The sequence below is a fragment of the Schistocerca gregaria genome, chromosome 1, assembly GCF_023897955.1.
Source record: "Schistocerca gregaria isolate iqSchGreg1 chromosome 1, iqSchGreg1.2, whole genome shotgun sequence".
NCBI classification, from domain to species: Eukaryota; Metazoa; Arthropoda; class Insecta; order Orthoptera; family Acrididae; genus Schistocerca; species Schistocerca gregaria.
The window spans coordinates 1,173,850,406-1,173,873,419 of record NC_064920.1 but is presented as its reverse complement, the minus strand read 5'-3'; the positions used below and the strand labels follow the sequence as shown (position 1 = coordinate 1,173,873,419).

General features: G+C 42.1%; 1 protein-coding gene across 6 annotated transcripts in view; it reads right to left on the bottom strand.

Annotated features, from left to right (window-relative positions):
• LOC126284451 (zinc finger protein 333-like) overlaps window positions 1–15,994 on the bottom strand; it is a 166,677-nt gene extending 150,683 nt beyond the window's left edge. For 4 of the 6 annotated variants that reach the window (XM_049983393.1, XM_049983412.1, XM_049983401.1 and 1 more), the window contains exons 1-2: window positions 15,695–15,979; window positions 837–986 (exon numbers count right to left, since the gene is read on the bottom strand). In XM_049983393.1, the coding sequence (XP_049839350.1) occupies window positions 837–986; window positions 15,695–15,742 (198 nt within the window). In that variant the 5' untranslated portion in view covers window positions 15,743–15,979. Of the gene's footprint in view, window positions 1–836; window positions 987–15,694 lie in introns of all 6 variants that reach the window. The other 2 variants (XM_049983375.1, XM_049983383.1) reach the window with 1 other exon arrangement.
• Between the last annotated feature and the right edge of the window lie 7,020 nt (window positions 15,995–23,014).

Genomic DNA, 23,014 nt, shown 5'->3' with positions numbered 1-23,014 from the left:
ACCTTGTGTTCCGAAGCAGATAAACTGAGAGTCATGCTCATGTCAACTGTTATGTCTCACATATTTTCTGCACTATGATATCTCTCATGATATGGTTTGCAGGAGGGAAGGAAAAATTTTGTACAAGCGTACATCTTAACTTTCATCTCTTGTTATCAATTAATTTCTGACTGCCAAAGAATGACATTTTTTTTAAAATTCCTGTGAGTCTAAGGGATTGAGGATGACTTCTTACTTGTGTGCATCTCCACACCTCCTGTAGTTTCTATTTCCGTACTGGTAAGTAGAGAGACCTCTCGTGTTGCAAATATTGTTTGTATAACACCATATAATTAATAATGTATGTGCCAAAGCTATTTTATCATATGACATGTAATGTTTTAGCTAGTCAGCAGGAGTGAACTACGATATCTTCTGAAAACTGAATATAATGAAACAGGACAGATAAAAAAAAAACACTCACCAAGCAGTGGCAGGAGAGCACACATATAAAGGTATTGAAATTTGCAAGCTTTCAGAACCTGTGGCTCCTCCTTCTGGCAGAAGGGAAAGTTGATTATTTTCAATGACATGATGGAATGTGTTACACTAAATACTATATTCATGCTCTTATTAAATTACAAATATTTTTAGTAGATAGGTGTGGAATGTGTAGCATGTGTGAGTGCTGAAACCAGTCTACTACACACTGCACTGAATCACAATACTACACATTCAGATAATGAAACTAAGATCTCTTCAACAGTACCTTCTTTCCATTTCATCGCCAAAAGCATAGCTAATATAAGAATAATTTACATACTTATCTGACACAATTAGAAACTGCTGCTACTAACCAGTGAAACATTTCCAGGGAAAACAGTCTTAAGGGCAGGAGGACCAGCCGTTGGGTTAGGAGGTAGAAGTGCAGCTGCTCCCAAGCATGGTGTTTGAACTTCAGCAGGTACAAATTTTGTGATGAAGATTGGTGTTCCAGGTGTAAGACCCTGAAATTTAATGTGTTTATTAAAATTTAAAACAAAATTAACTCAGCTGTGAAAAAAAGTACTTTTAACAGCTGTGCATCCTTGATGTCAAATTTTTAACAACTCTAACAGAAAACTGATCCAGGCATGACAGATATTCCATCTTTGCACCAATAACTCTTTTCAATCGAGGTATGTATAGTACTGACAGGACTTCTCTAAGCAGTAAAATGGTATGAAATGGAAATATAACAGTTACATTTGTTGCACTATAAAAACCTCTAGTGATTTAACCACAAACCCCGCCCCCTCCTCTCCCTTCACATTTCATGGCCCCACCTTGAGCCAAGCTACAAGGTCACGAAACAAGTTACTACATTCATAGTTAAAAAACAAACATTCAAAATGAGATTTATAGTTTCATATAGTTCCTACTATTACGGTATAGTGAAAAATTAAGTGAAAGAACTACTGCACAGAATAAAAGGAGTGTGCCAATTCAAAATCTCCCATCTTTGGCTTGAATATCTCAGGCTTAAGGTCACTTTGACCGGGTTCAAATTGCTGTTATGTTGCATTTGTCAGACCACTCCAAAGCACAAGGACTGTCTTTGAAAGACACTCAAAAACGTGTTGGAAAGGCACCTAGGATGCCTCTCACAATATGCAAACAAACATAGCCCCCCGACCCCCCCCCCCCCCCCAACACAAAGTTCTTTCCCAGCAGCTTGTTTTGCAGGAGTGTTTAACAATTCTCAATATAAAAACTATTTGATGATGATGGTGTGTGTGTGTGTGTGTGTGTGTGTGTGTGTGTGTGTGTGTGTGTGTGTGTGTGTGTGTGTGTGTACTGTTGACAAAGGCCTTAATGGCTGAAAGCTATGATATGGGGAGCAGCAACTTTCCTTCCCTCGTATTGTTACATTCCATCCTGGATTTTCCATTGTTTGATTTTTGCCTGACAGCTTTTCTTCGATCCTGTGCTTTTTTCCTTTGCAACTACTTTCTTTTGCATCGCTATACTCAATGTCCATCCTCCTTTCTTTTCTTTCCTGTGTTTCTCTTGTTGCCTTACAAACCACACTGCACACACTATTATGAGCCACACTGTATTGACGGACTCTGCCACGTGCAACAGACGGCCTCATGACCACGCTGACTTTTGGTGCAGCATCTATGTCCCACATTACTCCCGCTGATATAATTTAGCCCATACCTTCAAGCTGATCACACTGTGTCAGTTCTCGTATTTTTGCGTGTTATTTCTCGCACTTACATCTCTAACCACGAACCCCGCCCCACCCCACCACACTTTCTCCATCCTATCTCTGTTCGCACCCACTAAATCCACCTCATCCAATCACATCTGCCATCCCCCTTCTCTACGTTTATCCGCCCTCAAACGTGCTACTCACAGTAATATAGATATATTTATTAATGATTAGTTATTCTCTACTTTGAACTTTGTGACTTCTCGCCAATTTTATTGAGTTTATGCCTTCCACTATCGTCGTCTTCCTCCGATTTCATCTCTTCCCCCTCCTCCCCCCCCCCTCCCGTGCATCCATTTTGAACTTTTCACACGTATTTGGGTGTATTCTTGCACAATTTTTCGGACGTAATTCTACTTTCATATGTATTTTTTCGCATTTTTGCCCCTCCATGGATCCTTGCTCCTTCTATCTGCATTTATACAGAAAAGTTTCCTTATCCCTATTCAGATAACATACTGTTCCTGCATTGTTACTTGGCTCATGAAATCCCACCCTAATGGCCTTACCATCAAATTTCCTATCTCTTGTTGCCACCCCTCATTCCACAATGACTTCCACCTGTTCAGATTCCGCCAATCCTTAGCCCTCACCAACACAGTCCTGCAAAACCATATCAACCAAGCCCAATCCTCCTTGAAGTACCTTCTCTCCATCCACAAAATTCTCCTGCTATGTAATCCCAAATTCCTGGAACCCATAACACACAATGAAACTCTTGCCCTACAGGAACTTAAGCAACATGCACAATGCAAACTCAAAAAGTGCTCCATCCTGCTCAATTCCTACTCCCGCATCGGAGTACCAGTGTCCATCACTTCTATAACGATCTCCAAACCTCCCCCACACGCCCTCATAGGTGACAAACTGTCTCGCAGACCTACTACACTTATCCCACCCTCCAAAACTCACTCCCACCACCATACAGAACTGAAAACCTAAACAGACCCGCAACACAGTCTTGAACCTTTCTCTTCCAGAACCCTTAGTCCCACAGAAATATCAGCCCCTTCCAAAGGCCTCACCTTTTGCCCCACTCCCAAATTCAACCATGCAGGAATAATTAAAGACGTTCTCCCGGTCCCAACAGTGGAAACACTTTTTGCCACCAACTCGACCAATCGGACTCAACCAAATGACCAATATTTAACCTTGCCTAACTGACTTCACTCCTCCATCCAACTGTGATGCACCCCCACTGCCTCCAAACCACACCCTGTTAACTTTCCAGAATTTCTTATCCCCAAACCTTGCTTCACCATCATTCCCCAAATCCCTCAACATACAAACTAACTTTACATCTGCAGAAAGAACCGCAGTCCACCATCTAAAAACTGTTCCCGATCTTATAATCCTACCTGCAGACAAAGGCTCCACCACCGTAGTTTTGAACTGCAAGGATTATGTGGCAGGACTCCATCAGATGTCAGATACTTCCACCTACAAACCATGCCACAGTGATCCCATTCCAGCAATCCAGCAGGATCTGCAGTTACTACTCAAATCCTAAGGCCCATCCCAGAACCTCTCCCCAGAGTCCATTTCTCTACTTACCCCTACCACTTCCCGCACTCCCACCTTCTACATGCTTCCGAAAGTCCACAAACCCAACCACCCAGGACGCCCCATTGTGGCCAGTTACTGTGCCCCTACTGAGAGAATCACTTCTCTCGTAGACCAACACCTTGAACCTATTACCCAGAACCTATCCTCCTATATAAAAGATACCAACCATTTCCTCGACCGACTCTCACAAGTTCCTTTCCCTTTACCACACAGTACCCTGCTCGTCACTACTGATGCCACCTCCCTGTACACTGACATTCCTAATGTCCATGGCCTCACTGCTATCAAGCACTACCTTTCCAGACGCCCTATGGATTCCAAACCAACATCCTCCTTCCTAGTCTCCATAACCAACCACATCCTCATCCACAATTACTTCTCCTTTTAAGGCATTACCTACAAACAAATCCATGGTATGGCTATGGGCACCAGCGTGGCACCATCCTATGCTAACCTATTCATGGGCCATCAAGAGGAATCCTTCCTAGAAACCCAGAATCCTAAACCCCTCACCCAGTTCAGATTCATTGATAACATCTATGCTATCTGGATTGAAGGTGAGGACACCTTTTTCACTTTCCTCCAGAATCTCTAACAACTTCTCCCCCATTTGCTTCATGTGGTCCTACTCAACCCAACAAGCCACCTTCCTAGATGTTGACCACCACCTCATCAATGGCTACATCAGTACCACCGTCCATAACAAACCTATTAACCATGAGCAATACCTCCACTTCGACAGCTGCCACCCATTTCATACCAAGAAGTCCCTTCCATACACCCTAGCCACCCGTGGTCGTCGCATCTGCTGTGACAAGCAATCCCTCTCTGAATATACCAATGGTCTCACTGACACCTTCACTGACTGTAATTATCCTCCCATCCTTGTACAAAAACAAATCTCCCGTGCCTTATCTTTCCAGTCTCCCACCACCTCCCAAAGTCCACAGTCCGGCCACAGAGGAGCATTTCCCTCATAACTCAGTACCATCCAAAACTGGAGCAACTGAATTTCATTCTCCGCCAGGGTTTCGATTACCTCTCATTTGTGCCCTGAAATGAGAAATGTCCTACCCACTATCCTTCCCACCCCTCCTACCGTGGTATTCTGGTGTCCACCGAACCTACACAATATACTCGTCCATCCTTACACAACCCCTGCTCCCTATCCCTTACCTCATGGCTCATACCCCTGTAATAGACCTAGATGCAACACCTGTCCCATACATCCTCCTACCACCAATTACTCCAGTCGGGTCACTAACACCACCTATCCCATCGAAGGCAGGGCTACCTGAGCAACTAGTCATGTAATTTACAAGCTAAGCTTCAACCACTGTGTTGCATTCTATGAGGCATGACAACCAACAAGCTGTCTGTCCACATGAATGGCCACCGACAAACTGTGGCCAAAAAACAAATGGATCACCTTGTAGCTGAACACGCTGCTAAACATGATACCCCTCATCTCAATGACTGCTTCACAGCCTGTGCCATATGACCCTTCCCACCAACACTGGCTTTTCTGACTTGCACAGGTGGGAACTTTCCCTGCAATACGTCCTATGTTCCCGTAACCCTCCTGGCTTCAACCTTCGTTATGTCACTGTTCTCACCCATCCAGCCCCCTTCCTGTTCCCTTTCCAACACTAGACAGCTGTCATTTCACTGTCACACCCAGTCTTTTAATTTACTTTTATTTCTCTCCTTTCAGCTACTTAGCTTCTCCCCCCTCTGCACCTTCTCTTCTGCTCTCCGTCTAAACTGCAACACTTCACTGTCCTTCACTCCAACCAAACTATCCCTCCCCCTCCCCCTGCCCCAGCTTCCTCCTTACCCCCACCCAGTCGCCAGTCCCATCATGCACTGGTGCTGGTGCTCGCAGTGTAGTTTCAGCTCTCTGAGTCCTCGTATTGTTAAATTCCATTCTGGATTTTCCATTGTTTGATTTTTACTACGTGATTCATATTAATGACTTTTCCATTATTGATTGGCAGAATAAGACCAAAAGAATGTAGTATGAACTGTCAATGTTCTTCAGTCTTTATTTTCAGTTTACAATGCCATCAAACAACAACAGATTATGTAGTCAACAATGTTTTTATAGGGTTTTATTACTAGATCTTGCATTGAATTACACATATTTCAATGATGTATCTGTTTGCCATCCTCTAATAAAATGCCCTACGTACCTCACCAAACAAGAGTTTACCCCAATCCATGGGCCAAAGACAGAACACTCCACATGTGGCAAAATCTGTATAAATGTTATCTTCCTAATGGTGCCTGGTATATGTATATTGACACTTTATGTAAAGTGTCAATATGTGGTAAAAATAGACAAGAATGATGTAGCCCCGTCGCAAGTTTTAATTTAATCACACTGCTGGAAACAAAAAAGTTCACTGCATTTTAATACACAACAAAGCAGGATTCCATATCTTGCTTAAAGGGGAGTTCTCGTGTTTCTAACAAGCATGCAGTACGTCCTTTCCTCAGTCTATATGCATAAGGGGGACCAGGAGGGAGGAGGATGGAAGATGTCATCCCTGGAGTAACATCAGTCCACTAACTTGAACACAGCATATCATCTGAGGACAGCTTCCACCTTTTCCTGAGGTGGCCTGGTTGCTTGCACATTAATAATTATTCAAGGAACTGAACTCCATTCACCCCTAATATTCACTCTAATGGGCTAATCACTAATTCAGGATTTCAGAGTCTGGTGAATATTTGGTGCAAGTGAGCTAGGTGTTCTGCTTTGGAAGGTGACATAAAGAGTTGATAGACTTAAGTCTATGTCCCAAGTGGTGATGTCCACAAAATATTTGTGTGGTGGTGGTCGTCCACAAGCCAAGTTTCATTTGCGTAAATCTGAGGAGTCGAAGCAGACTGAAACGAACAGTCTTAAGTTGGGGAGGGATTAAGCGATTGAACAGTGAGGTTATCGGCCCCTCGTCATGCAACAGTTCATCTGGAATTAGTGACAGAAATTTGATCAAAATGTGATAGTATGTAGGTGTAGTAAAATCATGGCATTGAAAGGATTCACAGCAGAGAAGGAAAATAACTGGATAAGAGATAAAAGTATATGGGTTGGGCCAGTCTGCAGGCCAGACAGCAGGCAGGGCCCACCGGGGTTCATCTACAATTTGAGACACTGTCTCCATGCCTACCCCCCCCCCCCCCCCCCCTCACCTCTGCTGACCCAATGCAGTGGTAAGAAAGTAAAATAAATAAATAATTCTTTCTAGCAGAGGTAGGGAGGATATCTGTAACAGCAAAAGTGAAAAGGCTAAAAATGTAACAAAGATCAGCAGGACATACAGTAGCAACATAAGGTTTCCCCAGGGCTCAGCATGTGGCAGGAGGTGTTCCTTCCACGAATGTTACACCTCCTGTCTGTTGTAGTGGAAATGTAAAAGATGAGGATACAGCCCACTCTCTCTCAGAAAGCACAGAAGTGTCTTCAACTGGTCTATCATCATCAGTTAGTATCAAGGATAATAAATCCTTAAGGTCTTGGCAAAACTGGATTGCTATATAAAGGGGAACCCCTAAAAAATTAAGATAAGGTGTGACAAAAAAGGGCTAATGACATCTAAAACTAATTAAAAATGGAATAAAGAGGTGTGACCGAGGCAGCTCGTGGAGTAAGTTGGGTCAAGGTTGTAGCACACTAAAGGAGACACCCCAACCTCCACAACCCAACTCCACCATTAAAGCACTATAAAACATTAGACCTGAGAATGAAAACCAATTACTTCTACGTTTCTACGAATAACCATTTCAACTGTTTGTACATCATCTGCTAACATGAGAAACAAAGAATCGGAAAGATACACTTGGCACGGAGAACCAGAATGGGCGAGCAGTGCAGTGGGATATGAGCTACTGTCTGTAAGGGACGGTGTATTCCTTGCAAGAAGAATTGAAAGAGAAGTGCCTTCTAGCCGTAGTTTGCTTCATAATGTTGAATTTATTAAAGGGGAAGTAGCTCACTAGATGATCCAGCTCTTAACCAGTAGAGGTCTTACTTGCACACACAATCTGCACCTAGGATCATAAAAACGAATGTTTGGTGGGTAAGCGATTCTCTAACCATGAATGATCAGCCAGATCATTCACTGGGATACACACAATTTGGGGCCCAGAAAAAGACATCTTAGCGGGTAGTATCACTAATGTCAAAGAGAGGATTCTGAAAGCAGATATCACAGGATGACACAGGCATCACTGATCAACAGCTTGGAGACCACTCATCAAGACACTATAAACTACACCACAGTCGAGGGAGAGCTGTTTAATAAAACTTAGGGCTCTGCTAATAGCTATGAGTCCAGGGGTTCCATTACAAAAACACTATGTCCCTCACAACTTAAGCCATTCCTGACCAGTAGGAAATGTAAAAGAATTTACCACTCCATCCATGCTTTCATTGCCATCTTTGTAAATGATGGCAGCACCCTCATGTGACTGAAGAACTGAAACAGATATTAAAACACCATGGGAGAGAAAAACTTTAGATCCTTGATGTAGATCGAGTCTAATTTGTGGCCTGGGTACTACAAAAGGAGGATTGCACAGAAATACAGAGGTAGCATTTTCTAAGGTGGGTGTAGGAAGACCCTGGAAGAGAGGCTCAAGGTGCATTCCAACTTTGAAGCCCACCCAAGGTAGAGTGACGGGGTCAATATCCTCTGTATTCAAAATAATTAAATAAGCTGGGTGATTAGGAATTGTCATTTGGTGATTTCATAATTGAGCAAGAGTTGGTAATATAAGAAATGAAGAGGTGAGGCCCACTTTGACAAGCAGACTGTGTAAGGGACTCGTCTGGATAGTGCCACGGGTGAGTCTTACTTCTTCATACTGATGTAATGGGCCCAATAATTTCAAAGCCATAGTTGCAGCTGAACAGTACATCTGGCAACCATAGTCCAGCCGGGATGAGACAAGTGCCCAGTAAAAGCAGAGTAGAACAGTGCAATCCACAAACAGTGCAAGAGGTCAACACAAGGAAGTAGAGAATGTTCAGCTTTTGAATGCAGCTATTCTTGAATGCCACGTCAGCTTTTTATGAACGATGAGTTCTAAAAATAGAAACTGTACAACAACATTGGTACTTGTCAGGGGATACTGAGTTTTTGCCTGGTTTAAGGATTGGAATTATGATACTATGTTTGTAAAGACAAAACACCTTCTAGACAAATAAGGTTAAGGACTTTGAGCTGATGGATCCCACGAGTCACATTCAGATGTCGCAACACCTGATTATGAATAAATCAGTGCCCGGGGCCTTATGTGGTGAGTCGAGAGACAGAAACAGCTCTCAGTCAGTAGACGGTTCATCATATATTTTGTGGTTGTAGAGACAATGAATAAGCGCATGCCTACAATTTGTCTTTTAATACATTAGAAAGATAACTGGGTAAGATGACAATGCCAACACTGTTCCAAAGTGGGTCAGGAGCTGTTCAGCAAGAAACAATGCATTGGTAGAAACACCATGATGGAGGAGGAGACCACAAACAGTTGTTGATCACTGTGATTCAGCAGACTATAGAGCCTGGCACAGGCTTGGGAGAAGCGGCATATGTTCCCAAGCAGAAGATTAGGCAGTTCCAGCATTCTTTCTAACTTTGTTTAATTAGGTAGCGAGTTTCTCGACAGAGCCTCTTGAAAGGAATGAGGGTGGTCTGTTAAGGACGTCGCTTTAGACATTGTAGGGCTTTTTGATGGTTCTGAATAGCTGTTGTAATGTCTTTGGTCCACTATGGTGCTGGCAACCTATGGACGGCTTAATAGAAAGGGGGAATAGCAGTTCCAGTGATACAGCTTATTGCTTTGGTGATATCTCGGACAACCTCATCAATGCAATATGACAGAGAAGGGACGAAGATGATGGCAGAGGTACACACCTGCCAGTTTGCCCTTCAGGGAGCACAATGGGGCAATTGTTTTCCACCTAATTACAAGGAAGTGACAATCACTGGAAAGTGAAGACTGTGGTATAGCAACCTTTGTATCAAAGCCATAAGAATGGGGAATGACACTGTTGTAAAGTCAATACCTGAATCAGTTCCATGGCAGCACTAAAGTGGATAGGGGTACCACCATTGAGGAGAGAGAGAGATCAGGAACAGAAAGAAGTTGGTCAATCAGATTGTCTCTGTCAGAAAACATGGACACAGGGAGTGGTCACATTGAAATCTGTAATTAGGAGAAAGAGTGGAGGGTTGTAGGATTAAGGTGGCCATCTCAAAGGTACATCAGTGACCTGCCTAGGGATAAATAAACATTGGAAATGGTGATTGCTGAGCTGTTCACACTCACACAGTCATTGTTCCCTATGTAGTATGGAGATCTTCTTCTCAGTGACGACATCTGTGCAAACCACAGTACAGAACCATCCACATGCTCTCTTGGACCCAGAATAGTTCTGACAGAAGGCATATAACTTCTAAGCATTTCTTGGAGAAAAACACAGAGTGCAGAATGGGAAGACATTAGTGGTTGTACTTCTGACAGTCCACTGAATTATCATGTCACGGGTGTCCCAGTTAGGATCACAGTCTGTCACCGGTGGAGGAGGAACCACATCAATGAACGTAGGTTCCAAATCAAATGGTAAAGGGGATCTGGCACCTCTGGGGTTACTGGAATAGCGTTCTCCTGAGATTTCACCTTTCTACCCTGAACTACTTTAGAACAGGCTGTCCCAACTCAAGTGCCCATTGGTAGATAGCCCAGTGCCCATGGGCACAGGCTGGGAAATATGGGGAAGCATCTGACATGCAACAACTGAGGCAGCAGGCTATAGCCTATGCAACTGTACACCAGCAGCATACAGGTGGACAGGAGCACACAAGTGACTTGCACATGCACACAATAGTGCAAGCACTTTGGTAGCCTATAGTAGGTGCACCTGTTTGAGAGCGAGTGGAGGGATGCCTAGAAGTGCCCCCACACTGCAGTACAGTGTTGACTTTAGAGGGTTCCGGCTCTTGTGAGCGTTTCTGCTATGAGGGTAGAAACTGAAGAGAAGTGCGCAGACCTCATATCTGCTGTCCATGGGTTCTTCAAGCTACTGGTTGGAATTGTGTCTTTGGTCTGCAGATTTCTGGGTGGGGATTTCCAATAAAAGCCAGAGGAAGATACTGCTCCTCTGGTCAAGTACAGGATGGATTGGATTGGACTGGATTGTTTGGAGAAGGAGACCAGACAGCGAGGTCATTGGTCTCATCGGATTAGTGAAGGACGAGGAATGAACTCAGCCGTGCCCTTTCAAAGGAACCATCCCGGCATTTGCCTGGAGCAATTTAGGGAAACCACATAAAACCTAAAGCAGGATGGTCGGACGCGGGATTGAACCGTCGTCCTCCCATATGCATGTCCAGTGTGCTAGCCACTGCGTCACCTCGCTCGGTAATGTCCCCTGAAGATAATGCTGCTGGAACAATAAAACGGAGGGGTCTGTCTCCTCCAAGACCTAATTTACTTGTGTAACTACGAGAGGTCAATAATGAGAGCATGAAAGATGTAAATACTCGAGGTACTGCCAATCATCTGGCCACCGTAGTGGCAAAATTCAATACCATAGGGACGAGATATAAGTTCTCCGGGCTTCAAAATACAAGAGGCAATCAGAAACCTTAAGTTTCAGGAATTTATGTTCCATAGTAGTGTAACACACTTCAGAGATCAGGCAGGGTGATCACCTCCACACCTGACACAGAATAGTGTCACTTTACACGATTAATTTTCATAAAGCAGCAGACCACAGTTTCCACAAATTGGGCTGTTGGCAGAACAAGAAAACATATGACCGAAATGTTGTGGTAAACCATCATTTTGACTTTCTCAGGAAGTGAATCTCACACAAAAGCTAGAATGCTTGCTCTGGTGTTAACGTTATTGTCTAGCAGTCCTGATGTACGCAATGTATGAAGTGGTACCCTCTCATCACTTCTCTAAGTTTTTCCGCAACGGCTCATCTGTCTGCAGCATTAAGTCCCATTGCAAAGTAAACCCTTTACCAGATTCAGAAGTGGTGTAATGGTAACAGGTACATCACTAACTTTCTTACAACGGTGTAACACTTATGACTGGATGGGTTTTTCTGCTTTAATTAAGACAGAACAACTTACTGAGGGAATCAGTATCTCAAAACACACTTTTGATAGTGTATATAAAGATGTGTACTAGAATAGATAATCTTGGTACATCAGTTATTGTAAATAATAAAGAGCTGTTTTGTTTTTCAAAGACAAGAGTCACTCTTTTTACACAGCCAATATCTAACTTGCATTAATTAAATATTGAGCCTGAATATTTAAAGTTACTCAGCATTTCAGAGAATTATTAACAGTGCACTATATTTGCCTTAAGTAAATATACAGATCATAAGTAAATTTTACAATCCAATCTAATCAAGACAATAACTCTGAATTATTTTTGGCACCTTAAACAGCTCCTCACAGTTAGGTTGCTAACCAAATTCTATTTGTGAAGAGCAGAAAAAAACATTATATCTAATTTTACAGTGCCTCAGATAATAATCTTAAAAAGCATAATTTTGAATCTAATTAATCTAGACTCTCCCTTATGTCAGCAGAATTAGGAACATTGATAATAATCAGAATTTTATGGTATTCTAGTATTGCACCAAGCTCAAAACCTGAACGATCCAGTCTATGTTTAAAAGAAAAAAAAAAAAGCGAATATTCAAGTAACCTCACACTTTTGTTAGTTAGCACAATTAGCTACTCAAAATATTCATTTTTGCATGTGTCCATAGCCCTACCATAACAACTATGGAGTCCTATGTTCAGGGGAACTGGTAGCTATTAATTTATTCTTAGTGGCCTGACTGACTGTGTGAGTTTGTGGCTCCTTTACCAGCCGCAGAGTTAAAAAACAGGAAAGGAGTCTCCCAATCACCACAAATCATTCTCACCATGGGATTTTTAATGAGGACTAATTGCACTGACTAGCCAGCTGGATATCTACATCTACATCTACATCCGTACTCCGCAAGCCACCTGACGGTGGCATGAACAGAGGTTCTATAGCAGGAGCCTACAGAATGACCAGTAAGTCTACTCCCATAATGGGATATATCATACCACTGACAGCAAACAGCTGCAAATTTGTCGAAGATGAAAACTACCTGATATAATGAGGTAGATGGAGGTTTTGATTGTCAACACATTTGTGGTATACAGGTAACTGTCATCAGTGTTACACTATGGGAAATGAAAGGATAAGTGCCCGACACATTAGCCCACCTCCGACAAATCTTAATTTCATGGAATGTTCCATTACAAGCTGTCACCTGCCATCTTTCATCTAACCAGTTACTGTCTATACACATCTGTGGATATGTTTCCATGTTCATCTTTTCACAAGGGGATATGGGAGTGGGGGGAAGGGGATGGAAGAAGAGCAGATCAGCACCTCCAAACTACACGCGGTATCACCTTCCAAAGCTTAACTATATGATTCTCAGTCTTCACAGGCATGGCAATGATGCCCACAGATGGATACATCTGTACAATATATGTTGTCTGCCCTAAAGTGATGCAGTCACTGGGGCACAAAGTGTCTGTCTTAAGGGTAGGTGTGGTAATCAAATTCTTAGGATGTTGTCACTGAATGCACAGTACACAGGTTGTCACTGAATGCACAGTACACAGAAGCAACACAGTAGGTGCAACTTTGTGCAACTACCTATTCCGCACTTCTCAAGGTGCTTAGAATTATAACTGTGTGCCTGATGATTTCGCAGATTTTACAAAATGGTGAAGCTAAAATGCCCTTAACCTTGTAGTCTTCTACTGACAGAGCTGAACTGATAAAACTGTACTTGTGTAATGAAAAGTAATGTGTGTGAAGACAGATTGTTTCTTAACAGAAAAAAGCCCAATGATAATGATCAAGAATGCACCAAAATTGTTAACTTATTAATAAAAAAGTGTGACTTGGACTTTTGATTTATTAACACTGTAGTATCAGTCATTTAATTCCAACTGATGTTAGTGGAAACTCAGTGATTCTTTAATTGGAAACAGCACAGAAGTAAGTTGTCCTACCCGAGTGGTTTGCTGCAGTCACATCAACGTTTGGTAGAGGATCTGTCATGATGAATGAGTTTTTGTGATAAGTTCCTATGAGATCAAACTGCTGAGGTCATCGGTCCCTAGGCTTACACACTACTTAATCTAATTTAAACTAACTTACACTAAGGACAACACACACACACACACACACACACACACACACACACACACACACACACACACACGCCTAAGGGTGGACACTAACCTCACCGTGCAGCATGATGAACAATGATGAATTATTTAAGACACTGCTATTGCTGGTCTTGTGCCACATGCCTTTCACAGCTAATTGCATTGGCATCTGCTGTGTCTGATTATGCAAAGTTTTATTTTATTTGCATCAGCTAAGAGCAGGAAGTCTTTATTGATTCAAGAGATTACAGATGTAAGCCTCAAGACCATACAACACACACAGTGCACACGAAAACAATAAGAGCCTCATACACACAGCAACTGATAATAATGCACAAGTGTCTAACATTGATATTATTTCATTAATTTTATCTTTCGCAGTTGCGTAATGTACATGGAAATAATTACTATCGACCCCAACTAAAATTATTTAGCTATCAATCTGATCTGTTAACTGTCATCGGGCAGTGAAAGTATACCTGTAACATATATTGCTGGAAGATCACCGCTGATACAAAGCTGACAGTTTTAGATTTTGCATTATTTGATGTGTGTGAGTGGTAGGCCTATGTGTGTGTAGGTGAATTTATGTGAAAATGAGAGTGTGTGATTGCAGTTTAAAAAGAGGTTAGTGTTTTACACATTGTTCCTTACAGCTGTTTTAACAACATTTGTGTCAGACTATTATTGCTATTGCACTAATAACGTCACTGTTGAGTGCCCTTATATAAAATAAAATAAAAATAATAATAATAATAAAGTAAACACACACACACAGTCTGAAACAAATTAAGCCAGTCTACAGTTTAATACACCATTGATGATGGGATTATTGACAGAGCACAGGTGCTGACATTTAAAGGCTTAGGATCAGAACACATAGCACGCGTTTCAAAAGAAACATCCCGGTATTCGGACTCATTAATGCTGAGCAATCCTGTAAACCATATTTGGACGTCAGATTAATTTTTTATTTATTTGCAAAACCAAACAGTGGCCAGGTCAGTATCGTTCCCACTATCTGACTTCTGTAAACTTCATGTGTAATAATTAAAATGTGTATTCATCACGTAAATTCAGTTTTCACATAGCATAAATACTGCAACTAACGAGGCAGAATTACCCTTGTCAGACGCTTATTGTGAATGTTTGTCAACATCGGCAGCTTTTCGCCAACAATAGGCAATGTTGCAGTCTACCGGCTAAGCAGTCCCCAATAATATTTTGGCATTGTTAACATTTGCGGAACTCTTAAGATTGTGTTCGGATAAAATAAGATCGTAGCAAATATGACGTAGGAGGCACATAACCCTAAACTTGTAAAATACTTTAAACACACAAACATTTCATTGTTGACGAATGTAGGCCACCTAAAGCCTCTATTATGGGAGAGAACACATTCAGATTAGTACGCCTTTATCTGTTTTGCGTTCGATGAACACAGTATTTTTCTAGTTAGTTATTCCCAATATTATTTTCCTAAAAGAATCTTTCCTGTAATCGACTGAAGAAAACTTAACAAGCAACGGCAAATTAGGTGACTACAAAATAAGCAGCAAAGATTGACCTGTCAACACAGTACGCATGTATATATGTGATCATATAAAAAAACCAAACGCAGTATATAATTTCAACTTACCTCTACTTGATATATACTTTCCACTACAAATGGAACTCGATCAACCATTATATCAAAACAAGAGGAACTCAAAATGGTCAAACTATGATATATTCTTTGCAACTACTGGACCCTCTTCAATTTTATTAACTAATTACAATAGAGTGCACCACCACATAAAAATAGCGTAATCGTGGTGGCACCTCTACATCTTTCAAACACCTATCATTCATCCCTATCCATCACAACATAAACCTACATACAATCACCTACACCAACGGAAGATATTACAATCGCTTCACTAGAAATGTCAAAGCCATACGCCTTGTTTCCACAGACAACGAAAACTTGCACATGAATCCCCCCCACCACTACGTCGGCCAGTGAAGTAGCCCTTGGATACACCCTAGCTGCTAACTTTCGCGCCAGTTGGCCTAGAAAAGTTTAAAGTCTCATGCACCTCCACTATCATCCTCTAAGAGCTTCAGCAACTACTGCTAGGTAGATCTGCTCTCATTCTGCTTTGATTTTATTTTTAGAGTTGATCGAGGTTCTGATAAAGAACACACTTAATTTTATGGTTTATGTGCTATATAATCTGTGTTAGTAAAACTTTCCCACTATGTGCATAGTTCGCTTTCTTTACCTCCCATCTCACATGTGGAAACTTGCTACGGGAAACTCACGTGGATCTAAGACTCTATTAAAGGGCAAAAAAGGCTATCAGATGCATATTGGGACTCATACCGCGAGAATCACGTAGAAATTATTTTAGGGAACTGAATAGCAACACAGTCCATAGTTTACATGTTTATAGTTGCGTAGAATACACCAAACAAAATGTGAGTACTTTCACCTTAGGCTGTCAATGCAACTTCATAATACAAGAAGCAGACACACAATGAGCATGTCATAATCCAGCTGGAAAACGGTTGGCCAAATTTTCGTTGCTTGTGTGCCTGTGAAAACATGTCTATGTTCAGTATCGCTTTGACAACTGTAAAGTTGTGAGCATCGCCCTTTGATTAGCAAGAGCTAAACAAACAAGAAATTGGTCAACCTCCTGATGCTTAGAAGAAAGAATTATTTAGAAGTTTACATTTCGTAATCCACTGTAATACTCTGTGAAAACCAAGTTTCACCGGTGTTCTTAGAGAAGAACATCTAACAGTTCACCTGTCCACGGTGAGCAGTATGAGTGGAATTTAAGTAGGACAGAGTACAATATGAAATCTACGTACACTAACCAGTGTGCTAAATATTGATCGATGGTAAGATGCACTTTGCCGCTAAGAAAGGGCTACCATCAGATATTAGTACTGTAATACAAGTGCTACATCTGAAACAACACAATGAGTTAGGTGCAGTCAACAATAGCCAGCCTTGGAGGATGTTCATTGCAGCTGTGTTACCGAGCGTGATAATAGAACAATCTGGAACATTTCTAGCAGTTAACAGAGTGTCAGAAACTTTAAATGCTGTACCAACTGCAATAGCAGTTTGGCAGAAACGTGAGACATTATCCAGTTAAGCCCATAAACGAATGGAGTAATAGTAACATGAAGAAGAAAGGATAATTAGGTCGAAATCTCAAAACGTGTCAATTGTGGTGTCTCTGGTTAGGAATATTCATAGCATAATAACAAAGGCAGTTGCTGTAGATAATACATATTTTATTATCGACACTGCGATACAGAGATAGTCTCATCACAGATGGTCTCACTGCTGACCAAAGAGTCTCCTTCTCCTTTGGTATGGGCTATGGTCGTGGAACCACCACATAACCTCGCCTTACACCCGCCTCTCGCCAGGAGAGCGGAGCACATTGAAAGTAGGGGGTGGGGGTGGAGAAGGAGGTCGCCGTAGTCTCTGTAAGTGAAGTAATCTTCGAGAAGCTGCACATTATCAGTTGTGCTCTGGCTAGCTGCTAAGCAGGGCATCAATTGACCGTTTCTCAGCGAGAGGGTGTAAGAGAATATGTGTTGTTATCCTCAACCTTCTTACAATATAGCTCATACTGCATGACGCAGAGATGGAGCCGCTGGGGTGAGCTGTAGTGTGACTGTTGGTCTGTTTTGGAATAGGTTTGGGCAACCAGATGACTAGGATTCAGGGGTGGCAGCATCATAGTAGTACTTACCTCAACCTCTGTTTGATTAAGTGGGAGCGATTACTGCTTCTTAATAGCTCTGATGGTAAGAAGTCCGTCAGTTGATACCTGTGGCAATATCGTGATAATTTCGACATGGTGGGAAAATTTGTAGATCTGAGTAAATTGTCTGAAGAGGATCCGGTTGCCGATCTGCCATTTCCCATGTAGTCCTCTGACAACGATAAAGTCATTGAGTAGTTTCACTGTCACGTCTTATGTCTGAAATTGCTGCACATCGACTTTTTCAGCAAAAACGTTGTTTTCATTCATTGTGTCAGATATGCAGGCTTACTTTCGAAAGGTGTGAGAACTGCTGTTTGTGTGAGTTGTATCTTCGTCAGTTATACTGCTAGTGTCCCACAGCAGCCATGAACGTTTAAGACAATTCAGTGTGACAGTGGTCGGTTTCCCTAGGAGAAGAGCGTCACACTTATTAGCTCCACGTTTTATCACTCTGTAGGAGTCTTAATATCGTGGCTACAAGGCACTGCGAATCGTATCATCCCGCAAAATGACATACTCACCGTCTTTTAGAGCTGAAATGGGCAATGGGACCTTAAATCACTTAACAAAGGGAAGGCCTCCAGTTCAGATTGTATACCAGTCAAGTTCCGTTCAGAGTATGCTGATACAATGCCCCCAAACTCAATAATTACGTACAATGGCTCGCTCTTCGAAAGATCCGCTCCAGTATTTAAGACTATAAATTTGTACAAGTCACACCAATAACTAGGAAAGGAAATAATAATAATCCCCTGAATTATAGAGCCATATCACTAAAGCCCATTTGCAGTTGGGTTTTTGGAATATATATTGTGTTCGAACATTATGAATTACCTCAAAGAAAACGATTTTTCACGAAATATTGAGTGCTATCGAAAGGGGAGCTCCTACATTTCCAGAAGGCTTATGACACCATCCTCACGAGACTTCTTATGACACCGTATGCCTTTAGAGTGTCGTCTCAGCTGCGCAACTGGTTTCATGATTTCCCATCAGAAAAGTCACAGTTCATGATAACTGATGGAAAGTTATCGAGTAAAACAGAAATTATATGTGGCCTTCCTCAGGGAAGTGTTACAGGCCCTCTGCTGTTCCCAATCCATATAAACGATTAGGGAGACAATTTGAGCAGCCCTCTTAATTAGTTTGCAGACGATGCTATCATTTAGCACAAAGTAAAGTCATCAGAAAATCAAGAGCAGTTGCAAAATTATTTAGGCAAGTTATGTGTATCCTGCAAACACTCGCAATTGACTCTAAATAATAAGGTCTGTCAAGTCATCCACAAAAGGAATCCGCTCATTTTCGGTTACACGGTAAATCACACAAATATAAAGGCTGCAAATTAACTAAGTACTTAGGGATTACAATCACGAATAACTTAAAGTGGAATGATCGCACAAAGATAATGTTGTGGAGAAACTAAAGCAAAGACTTCGATTTACTGGCACAACACACAGAAAATGCAATATGTCTACTAAAGTGACTGCTTTTTTACGCGTGTGCAACCTTTTTTGGAGTATTGCTGTGTAGTGTGGGAAGCGCTTCAGATAGGATTAATGGAGGTCATCGAAAAAGTACAAAAAGTCAGCTCGTTTTGTGTCATCGCCAAATAGTTGCGAGAGTGCCACAAATCTAATACGAAAATTGCGTTGGCAGTATTTAAAGTGAAGGTGCTTTTCTTTGTGCTATGATATTCTCATAAAACTTGAATCGACAAGTTTCTCCTCAGAGTTTGACAATATTTTGTTGGCACCCACCTACATTGAGAGAAATGAGAACTAGCTGGATACTTAATTGTGAATTTCAAAGTAATCAAATTGATGTAGTTGAAGCTACAAACATGTTGGTGAGCGATGTGGTGTCCTCAAAAGTGGTACTCTGAGGTGTTTGATATACTGTTTAACATTGTGGATGAGAGACGTAGTTCCTCGTCTGACGGCAGTTGTGACAGCAAGACAAAGTCAGCTGGTATGGCGAGTAGCTCACCAAATAGGATTCCCGCTATTAAAGTGGGGAAGTCTTCCTTATACACAGAACACCTCCCCAAGAGCACCAGCTACAATGATTCTGAAACTTTCTGGCAGATTAAAATTGTGTGCCGGACCGAGACTCGAAATCGGGACTTTTGCCCTTCGTGGGTAAGTGCTTTACCATCTGAGCTACCCAAGAACGACTCACGCCCCGACCTCACGGCTTTACTTCTATCAGTATCTCGTCTCCTACTTCCCAAACTTCACAGAAGCTCTCCTGCGAACCTAGCAGAACTAGCACTCCTGGAAGAAAGGATATGTGGAGACATGGCTTAGCCACAGCCTGGGGGATCTTTCCAGAATGACATTTCCACTCTGCAGCGGAATGTGTACTGACATGAAACTTTCTGGTAGATTAAAACTGTGTGCCAGACCAAGACTAGAACTCGATAGAGCACTTGCCTGCGAAAGGCATAGCTCCCAAGTCCAAGTCTCAGTGCGGCAAACAGTTTTAATCTGCCAGGAAGTTTCATATGAGCGCACACTCCACTGCAGAGAGAAAATCTCATTCTGGATGAAATGATTCTGTTCAATCGCCAGTATGACACATTAGTGCTGCTTTTAGTCTGTTGGTCCAGCACTCTTCCAGCCCATTGCTTTGAGGACGTAAAAGGCTACAGAGTTCAGCAAATAGTGCTCAATCGAACTGACGACTTTGGTCGCTCGTGATGGAGGCAGGTGAGAGCAACGTGAGACCTGTAATTGTACAAATGTTCTTGTATTAGTTTCTGCCACGTTTTCAGGGAGAGGTGTGACTTTGACACAGCAGGTTACCCTGTCAGCTGCCGAGAGAATGTACTGGAAACCTACAGCGTCTGGAAGGGGTCTGATTACGCAAGGGTGAACATATGGAATGTGGCTATCAGGTATCCCAAACTGACGAAATTTCGACTATGTAAGTCAACCTATCTTACAGCATTGAAAGTACTTCAACTTTGTGTTCAGTTTTTGCAGTCTTGTTTGATGTTTGGCCATACCAATTGATCTGTTATTAGTTCGTTTGTGGGAAATACTCGTGGGTGTGACTGTCCGTATAGTCATCGAAAATAGTCCTCTACACGTTGAGTGGGATGGGGGTCTGACATTGTTTAGCGACCCATCATACCAAACTTAATCAGAGGAGCCAGGCATAGTGCAGTGTACAATTTTCAACCCAGTCGTGGTGTTATCTAGCAGGTAGCGTATTTGTGCATCTTGTTGCCATTCTTTGGGTAGTTCAACATAGTTGCCAACAACTCCCTATCAAATGCTGATCAATTGCGCTGGGAATCAGGTAGTTTCTATGGAAAAAATGCAGCAATTGCTGTACTCCTGTTATGGTCTGTTGGAGCACTACTCCTTCCGCTATATCGCTTTCGTCATCTGTGATTAACATGTATGAGGGGGGAAATGGGTGTGCCTATTGTCGCGTCCCAAGCGTGGGTTTTGCGAGGGATTGAGCGACACGGTTCGTAAACGGGAATTAGCCGGTTGACCTAATTGAGAGGGAGACTTTTGATCTGGCTAAGATGTTAAATTCCCTGGTGTGAAGGTACAAGGCTAGGATGTTGGTAGAAGTAAACTCGTATGGACGTTATAAAAGTTCTAATTTATTCATAAAGAATACAGATCACCCTAACTGCGTAGTGATTGTACCTACAGAATAGCCAAGCCCATTACAGAGACGGTGACTGACTTCCACCGTTCTGGCTGCCTGATAGAACTTTCCAGCACTTTGCTGCCCACACTAGCACCCTACGTCAGAGTCTCGCGGTCGCTGCCTAAACGCTCATCGGCGACTATCTCCAACTGTCTGCCTGCAGCCCGCCCTCAGCCCAAGTCGGCTGCTACTCACGCTGACTACCGTCGCTGCCTAAACCCGAGAGAGAGAGATCCCCGGAGCGGCGTGCCTCCGAGTTTTGTTAGCTCTTCCCCTTCGACCCCGCCAGCGCTTGGCATGACGTAGCGTCGAGTGCAACTTTTCCTTATTAGGGATTGTTTTAGTATTAACTTCAGTACTTTTCTTCAGAAGCTGGGTGGAGGGGTAGAGGGGCCTCTCCCTATATGGTCACGCACTGCGTCCTGAGCCCTTCATTGGCTCCTCATGACGTAGCGCGGTCCCCACCTAGGGCCCTCTTTCTTTCTCTCTCCGCTCCCAGACTTCTCCCTCTAGCCAAGAGTGTTGATACTGCAAGTTATTGTTTATTAAGGGACCTGCCCAGAGCGCCCTGTTTATCTTAATAGCTGAGTCTGCTTCCTTGCTTATCACGCGCAGCTGCCTGGCCGCTTGGACCGCCGCCTCGGCTATTTGGCTGCGTCGTTATCTTTTGTGACCCCTCTGACACGCCTGGCGTCCCCTGTTAACTCTATCTCCCCGTATGATTTCTGGTGTATCGTCTGAGAACAACTGCATTTAGACTTGGCTTTTCTGCGGTTACAACACCTCCCCCGCCAGGGAAATTGGCGTTACTCCTCAGAGTAGCGTCAATTGTGACTCTTTTTTTTCCATTACATGCTTTACAGATTTGTTTATTACATTAGCATCTGATATGTTATATTTTTCATTTTCATTTAGTAATGTCAAATTCATTAAACACACAATAATACAATTACATTATACATGCCTAACATTCAGTTATGTCAAAGCATTTGCATTAAAATCAAAAGACACTTTCATTGATACATACATTCACATTTCAATTAGAATTACATTTCAAATACAGTTACATTTCAATTACACATTTCAAATACAGTTACATTTCAATTACACATTTCAAATACAGTTATTTTTCAATTACACATTTCAAATACAGTTATTTAACGTCTGTTTCTGAAAGCGACCGTATCACCTTGGTCTTTTCCACATCTTTCATAAATTACTATCTCTTCAGTTTCTTTATTACTGTGTCTTCTAGCTGAACTAGTCTCTGGGTATTGGTTCACTATGGTATTTCTTATACATACTTTTCCACAACAATCACTGTCTTCAAAATATTTCCATATACTTTTAAAACAGTCTTTACAACATTTACAGTTTTTACAACAGCATGTTATTATGATTAGAATAACTATTGATATGGCTACATACGTAGTTATGGAGTAATGTGTGAAGTACCTGGAGTACTTCATTTCCTCCTCTTGTCTCTCTACCATCTTCTGGACATCATCCAGTCT